Consider the following 8,876-nt stretch of genomic DNA (forward strand, 5'->3'; position numbering starts at 1 on the left):
TTTATGCTTGAATGGTTGGTCATTTAGGTTCGATTTTTAAATGACTCATTGGATGGTTGAAAAGGGTGATGTCTAGACATGATTTTAGAATGCGAACTAGGCATGATATGTCTATTTATTAGTGTTCGAAAATGGTTCAAATTGATATGTAATATGCGCATAATTTTGTAATGTGAAAAGAGATATATTTTGGTAATGTGATAGTGCTAGTTATTATCTATTTTGTTAATGGAAATTAAGCTGTGGGAAATGGTCGAATTGGTATAATATACAAATGTGTAAAGCTTATAAATTTGGTATACTTGATTCGGCAACTGAGTTTAGGAATAGCTATTGTCACTGTAGCATATTGCGCATGAAATTATAATGTATTAACACTATATTTGATCATCTGGTGATATTTGATAATGACCTGGATAATTAATAGGTCATATAATATGGATTGGTTTGACTTGGTTTGCTGACGCACTTAGGTTTATGAAATGATACATTTAATAATTAGCCATTAAATTAGATGTATACAAAAGAATGAGATGAAATATGTGATTGTTATATGGAATAAAATATATTTGATTATATTTTAGGTATTTGAATGCCATGAATAGATCGACATATGCTTTGAACATTGAATTTATGAAGCATAAGAAACAAGATATGGATATTTATTAGTTGGTACGAATATTTGAATAAGTAAATGGTAATGACTTGGTTGAGTTTCAGAGCATGGTTTGTAATGCGAATTTGGTTTATGTGATTGAGTGAATTATGGCTACTTGGTTCGTGAATGATTCATGATTTATTTAATTGGATATGTGATATATATATATATATATATATATATATATATATATGTAATGACTTGACATTTATGAATGATTGGTGAGATGTTATTTGAGCTTGAGAATTTTGATAAAGAAGTTGATAAAATTTTATACATGAATTTTAATAAGTGATTGTTCGGAAAAAAATTTGTCCGGTAACGCCTCGTAACCCTAATCTGGCAACGGATATGGGATAGGGGTTTTACAGTAAGCATTTAATGCTTAGTAAGTTCGTATAACATGAATTAACTTACCATTTAATTCACATTTAAGGTAAGCTAACTAAACATGTTCAAATCAATTTGGCCAATTGCCTAAACACATATCCTCATCAAGCATGTTAGTCATGTAATTCACATATATGAGCTCAACAATAATCAATAATCAATTTCCATATACTTATACTTATACTTTTCACATCAAGTATTCATGAAACTTGTACAAATAATATCCTTGTATTTCAAGTATATACTCGTAATAATTCATCTCAGATTCATATTATTCCATATCAGAACTTTGCCCGTTGAATCATTTAAAATATCGATGGATATACGAGTAGTACACACTAGGTGTACAAATTCTGTATTTCGTTAATTCATTTTCAGGAATGCTCATACGAGAACATAAACGGGAAACTCATGTGAGCCATGTAACGGGAAGCTCCAGAGAGCCATTAGCGAGAAGCGCATACGAGCCAATATTGGGAAGGTTCAAGCGAGCCAATATCGGGAAGCTCTGGAGAGCCAATTAATTGGGAAGCTCATTAAAGAGCCTTTAATTGGGAAGCTTCGAAGAGCCATATATCTGGACGCTTATAATAGCTGCGGTATATCCACAACACATGCAAAATCACAACCGATCGGGATGCTCCGAAGAGTTATTAACGGAAAGCTCACAAGAACCATTTAACGGGAAGCTCATGAAAGCTAATAACAGGACGCTCTTACTTGTTATGGTGTGTCCGCAACATATGCAGGACCACAACCAATTCGAGAACCCTGTATCCATCGAATCTCATTAATCCAAACGGGAATTTATTATTTATTGGGCATTATCGGATATGTGATCAATTTCATATATATATATGACATTTATATAATTTACATATACAACATTAAATTCAAACATACAAATATACATAATTTAGTTACACGAACTTACCCCGACAATTGTACATTGATTTGTTGTCTACTATTCCGACACTTTTTCTTTTCCTCGATCTAATTCCGTATTTTGTCTATCCAGATTTATACAAGTAAATTTAAATAAATTTAATACAATTCATATTCAATTCAATTCAATTCACATCTAAGGAAAAATTATCGTTTTGCCCCTATATTTTTATTTAATTACGATTTCATCCCTATGATCGAAAAATGAAATTCATGCAACTTAATCCTTATTTCAAGCCTATCCGATTTTTACATGTAACATTATCAGCCCATGTATTTCATAAAATTTAGAATTTTTCCATGAATTTTACATATTTATAATTTAGTCCCTAAATCACAATTTCATCAAAATTCCCTTTACAAAAGTTGTTTATCTATCAACAACATTTCATTTTCTACCATAAAACTTCATAATTAATGCATACTAATCCATGGAAAAACCCTAGTACTTTGATAACTTTACAAATTAATCCCTGAGATAGCTAAATTAAGCTTTTACGATCTCGGAAACATAAAAATCATTAAAAGCGGGACTTGAATACTCACCTAATTGAGCAATATAAGCTTGTATATTCTTCAAGCTTCAAAATAGTATTTTCATGTATTTTTATTTGGGAAAGATGATGAAAAAGATGATATTTTGTTATTTAATCATTTATCATATTTTACTATTTCTACTTTCCGGTTTAGTCATTTTCTTTATCAAATTTTCCATTGATGACTAATCATACTTATCTACTAACTCTTCTTAATGTTCTATTTGTCATATAAGGACCTCAAATTTTGAATTCCATAGTTATTTGATACTTATAGCTACTAGAACTCAACTTTTGCATTTTATGCAATTTGGTCCTTTCCATCTAATTAAACATGTAATCGGTAAAATTTTCTTAACAAAATTTTCATACGACATTTCTATCATAATGCAGACCATGCAATAATATTAAAATAAATTTTCTTCCGGACTCAAAATTGTGGTCCCGAAACCACTGTTCCGATTTCACTGAAAACGAGCTGTTATAGGTGTCGCAACACTGATGCTAGGATGTCACAACACTAAGCCTCCATTACCTCAAGGGTGTAAGACTTCAACAAGAAATCAACTTGGAGCAAACTGTTGAGGGTGTTGCGACATTAAACCCACAGTCGCGACACCACGCTTCCAAGATTGCGATACCACTGCTATTTGTTAAAGTGAAGAAGTCATAGCCACTGATAAGGATGTCGTAACATCAACCGGTCCATGTTGCGACATCGAGAACCCCTAGAGCCAAGAGCGTGCCACTGTTATGGGTGTCGTGTCATCGTTGCTTGATGGGCTGAAAAATATGACAGAGGTAGTTTTATATCCAACACAAATCCAAGTCAACCCATACACTCCAAAGGTAATTTTGTAAATTTTAAGGTTGAAATTTCTGTTGTACAAAAGATACTTTTGGTTGTCAACCTTAAAAGATGAACCTTCATCTTTTTCATCTTTTTAGCTAAGTAGTTATTCTCTTCATCATTTTTATGTTTTAGTTCTTTACTTTTTTAAGCTTAGTGCTTGTAGTTGGTAGTTTTATCCGTTTTTAATGTAGTTTTTCTTTTCTTTGCACTTAAATACACAAACTCTACTTTGTGTTTTGATTTCTCTTTGAACCCTTTAATATATTTCAACTTGGTTAACCTTTAAAAGTGTGAAAATCTCTACTTTAGATGTGTTTTCTTCTTCATTATTACTGTTGTCATATTCTCCAAAGAACTCATCAAGAGTCCCTAAGATTTAAGATTTCTCTAACATTGTTTTTTATACTACTTTCGTGAATCATTTGAGCATGTATTTGACTGATGTTGTTATGTTGATGATGGATAGTAGCTAAACTTCATGTTGTTGGTTGATGGAAATGTTGCATGATTAGTTTTTGGGTGAGGGACTAATTCGTAAAAACTAGACTAAATTGAATAAACTTTAAAACCTAGAATTGACGATTTTAGGTGAACAATTAAATAGGTAAAACTGAGAGGAGAACCTATTGGGAACCAATTTGATCGTCCCGTTTTAGTTTAGTGAGATTAAGAGATAAATCAGACTAAATCGTTTAATTAGATAAAATGGTAACCGAAAGGTAAAAGTGAACCAATTAAGAGTTCAAACCTTTTAGATTCCTAATCTAAGAATTAATTAGCAACATGGAAGTCAATCGGTCACTTTAGCTCTTTGAATTATTTTTTGTACACTTTTGATTATTTTGCAATTTAATTCTTTTAGGTATTAGATAGCATAGTTAATCATTGATAATGATTTGTCGTATAATACTTACTGAGTAGCTAGTTGGACTTCTTGTTTGCATGCATTTTTATTGTTAATCACATTTTCACTAAAACTCTCTTGGATTCAATCCCAGAAATACTTAATGTTCTGTTGTAACACAAAAATATTACAACTGACCTATCACACTCGCAGATAATTACTATATTTCTGATTATATTTGTGTCGATTCTCCTTACCTTGGTGTACGCACGTCAAGATGTGGTCAAAGACTTGCAAACGCTTCACAACACGAATTTCCAACTCCTCAGCCCGAAAAAGTAAGGAACTATAATAGGAGATGGGAAACAACTAGGCTACTACAATAAACTGAAACACCATGCAGCTCCCCGTGAAGTTCCGTGTAACATCCCCGTTTTAACTCGGGGTTAGGTATAGTGATGGATCAAGTCAAGAATTTGTATAAATATTTTTTGAAATATAATAAATAGGAATTTTGAGTATTAAATTAGGAAGTATATATATCCAATAAAAATAAAAATACTCTTTAGATAGGAAATTTTAAAATAGATACATTGATTTAGTTGAAAGAAAAAAGAAATTGTTGTGGCCAAAATAGGAAAAATATTAAGTTAAGAGACATATAATAGTAAAGAAAAGGAATGAAGGATTAAAAAGAAATTTAACCAAAGTGTTGTATGAGTCATACTAGGAAACATGAAAAATGAGGAAGGACAAAGTGATAATTAGCCAAGTGGGTATTTATTAAGTGTAATGATGATGGGTAAAAATAAAAAGATCGATGGCTTAAGGATTTAGTAGCAATTTGACCATTTTAATTAAAAATGTGAGATATTTTAGTGGAATGGTGTAGAGAAGTGAAGAAGTGATGAAAATATATCATCTTTTCTCAACACAAACCGTCACTACTTAGGGCCAGTTCTTCATTGCTTTTAAAAAGTGCTTTTGAAAAGTGCTGTGGAAAAGTGCTTTTGAGAAGTACTTTTGAAAATTTTGAGTGTTTGATATTGCTGTCAAAAAGTGTTTTTAAAGAATAAAATGTTCATTTTAGACATGATATTATAAAGTAACAAATATGTATTTAAATAATGTTCAAATTAGTTAATATTATGATATTTTAGCAAAAATATAAAAAAATAATTTATTATAACTTATTTTTAATATTTTAATATATAATATTAATTTTAAATATTTCTAAGTAATTAATATTAATTATTTATTAAATTTAATTAGAATATATAAACTATATTTAAATATTTAAATATAATAATTAAATATTTGTAATTAGATATTGACACAGTTGTATTATTATAAAATTATTTTTATTTTTAATTAATGCTTTTAACACATTTGTATTACTTTATTTTAAAATGTATTTGAATATATAACTCATATTAGATATTAACATAACATAGAAAATATAAACCTAACAAATTAAAATATTATATATATTTGGATTGAAGTTTTAAAAAGGGGATAATATTTATATATCAGATATAAATACTAAAACTTTTACAATAGCATTTACAATTTAAAGTGAATTCATTAAACTAGAAGCTATAGCATCTCTTGTTAATTCCATTTCAAAACCACTAAAATTGTTTGATTCACCGTCATCATCACTATCATCGTCGTCGTCGTCGTCATCATCATCACTTTCTCGACCATGCGCATTTTCTGAATCAATATTATTCTCATATGCCCAATTAATATCTTCGTATTCCATAAAATCTGCATCATTTCGACCGACATGTTTTCGGATAAAATTGTGTATCATCATTGTAGCAACAACGATCATCGTTTGCTTTTCAAAACTATAACTTGGCATATCCCTTAAAATGACCCATTTTTTTTTCAAAACACCAAAAGTTCGTTCAATCACACTACGTAATGATGAATGTGAATGATTGAATACCTCTTCTTTACCATATATCGGTCTACCTCTACGAAAGTCAGGTAAATGATATCGCTGACCTCTATATGGTCCAAGATAACCTTTCATTTGAGGATATCCAGAATCAACAAGATAATATTTTCCTACAAGTCATAATATAACAAACAATTAATTCAAGATTTTTTTTTACAAAAATTATCAATTAAAGAACTTATACTTTATTATTTAAAAAATCACATATAAATAAAATATCTAACCATTTGGTGGGTGTGGAAATTTGTATTTTGGATCTCGAATAGCATCAAGAAATATTCTAGTGTCATGTGCCGATCCTTCCCATCCAGCCATGACAAATGTGAAACACATATTAAAATCACATACTGCCATAACATTTTGAGTCGGGATACATTTTCTTCCAATATAGGGAATTTGTTCATTTGGTGGAAGAATAGCCGTAATGTGAGTACCATCAATTGCACCTATGCAATCCTGAACAAATAATCATATTACTCTCGTGCATATTTTTAGTTGACCAAATATATCAAACTATAATAATATAAAATTAAATTTTAACCTTAAAATGCGGCATATATCTAGAATCTTTACGTATTTGTTCGGGTATTGAGCTAAAAAAATGATCTTCAGGTGCAATTAGATCAGTGGCCATCCTTGAAACTTTCTCAAGCACAATTGCAAAATGTCGACTTATTGTTGATCCAGACCTTTGCAATCTTTCTCGACATTGGGAAACTTTTGCTCCAGTGCCCAAGATGTATAAAAAAATTCTCAACATTTCACTAAAAGATATGTTTCTTGAAGTTTGCAAGTTGTATCTTATCTCCAAAACTCTTAACAAACTTGTGAATACCATTTTAGACATCCTAAAATTAATCATACAACGTGATTCGTGACCATCAAGGATCTCTCGGATCCATGTCTCACCTGACTGTTTTAAATCCATGCATGGTTGCCTCAATATATACTTCTCGTAATATAATTGCACGGAAGAAGATGCAACAACAAATAATCGGTTAAAACATTCTATGCATTGTAAAATCTCTTTCTTTTCTCTTTCTTCATCACTTTCATCACCGCTGTAATCGTCAATTATACTCATCACCTGTGAATAAATTTACGTTGTAAAATCATATATAAACAACTATTGATAAAACTAATTTAATAAAAATAAGTAGAACATAAATTCAATATCTAAAGACCAAACATAAATAACTATTAATAAAACTAGATTACACATAAATAAGTAGAACATAAATTCAATATCCAAAAACCAAACATAAATAACTATTGATAAAATTAGTTTAGCACTGTCAGCTACTCACATAATAGATATCTTTGCACCCCAGAAGATCAGAAAATTTTCAACTATCCTCCATTTCTGTCTTAAGCCACAAAGCTCTAATCTCGGGATTAATTGATAAAAACATAATTCGTTTGTCCTTATTGAGCAGTAATTTAAGTGCGAAAAAGTATAGCGGACTAGCTTCTGGAACTTCTTCCGACATGCTGTCAAGCATTTTGACTGCTTGTGGAATACCATATGGATCCATAACAGGAGTCAAACTAGATGTGGCTTGACTCATATTGTCAGCTGCACTGCATAATTTTTCTATTTGACTAGATAATCTTGCAGCCCCTCCAATTTGCTTTGAGGATTTCTTTCTTCCAGTTTTAAAATGTGAACTTGATATCTCAGGGTTTTTTCTTTTTTGACCGTTTCCATCAATTTGAACATCATTTGAGATGTGAAAATCATTTGAAATGTGAACATCATTTAAAATGTGAACATCATTTCTCATATTTTTTTCTTCATTCTCTTCAGGTATTTCGTTGTTAACATCCTCAAAAAAATCACTACGGAGTGTACCAGAAGAAGGTGCCCATGCTTTATCACCTGTTGCAACTATCCCCGTGAACATTTGGTCCAACTTCGCTTCGAATTCAGGATCAATGCCCGATGTTATAAATTTTTTAGCTTCAGGCACAACCTACATATAAAATGATAGTTTAATAACAGTAATTATCAATAACCTCATAAATAAGGAAAAAATAAAAAATATTCAGAATTATTAATGTACCTGGAGCCTACTCTCCCACCAATCATCCGATGCATCAACAGTTCTTTTTATAAGATTCCACCCTAGACCAGTATCTTCGCCTTTAAGTTTCTTCCAAGCTTTCCATTCTTTTTTTAGGGCATTCTACCTATTTTTAAGTTGTCTTTGTGAAAAACCCTTGCCCGTTTCTTTCTCAAAGGTGGTCATTATTTTTAACCATCCATCTTTTGTGAAATGAGTACAAGGCCTATTGCCTTTCAATATCTCTTTAATACAAATATCACAAAATATTTTAGTCAATCTCTTATCCCACTTTGCTTTCACTTTTTCATCACTAACTTCAACCGCCGAAGTACTCATCTATTGTGTATACGAACAAATTCGTTTCAGCCAGTAAAGCAATCAAGAAAATCAAATGTCAGATAAGTATATTTGTTTATTAACTATATGCATGAACAAATAACAGTAAAAGATATGTATGTCATTATTCTAAGGGAAACATCTATTTTTTGTATCAATTAACTATTTAAAAAATATTATGGGTGACTCCATTTTGATACACTCTCCCACCATTAATTAATAATAATAGCAGAATATACACATTAGTGTTATATATAGGTATAATATTAAAATAACCAACAG

At 30.5% G+C, this 8,876-nt stretch overlaps 1 protein-coding gene across 1 annotated transcript; it reads right to left on the reverse strand.

The window, feature by feature from the left end:
* Positions 1–7,527: 7,527 nt before the first annotated feature.
* On the reverse strand, positions 7,528–8,458 carry LOC128032609 (uncharacterized). Its single transcript, XM_052621275.1, has 3 exons — positions 8,452–8,458; positions 8,256–8,362; positions 7,528–8,165 (listed from the first exon to the last, which is right to left on the reverse strand). Exons 1-3 carry the CDS (start codon positions 8,456–8,458, stop codon positions 7,539–7,541), a joined length of 741 nt encoding a protein of 246 aa, XP_052477235.1. The 3' UTR covers positions 7,528–7,538.
* Positions 8,459–8,876: the final 418 nt, after the last annotated feature.

This window comes from Gossypium raimondii, chromosome 9 (genome assembly GCF_025698545.1).
Source record: "Gossypium raimondii isolate GPD5lz chromosome 9, ASM2569854v1, whole genome shotgun sequence".
In the NCBI taxonomy this organism is placed as follows: Eukaryota; Viridiplantae; Streptophyta; class Magnoliopsida; order Malvales; family Malvaceae; genus Gossypium; species Gossypium raimondii.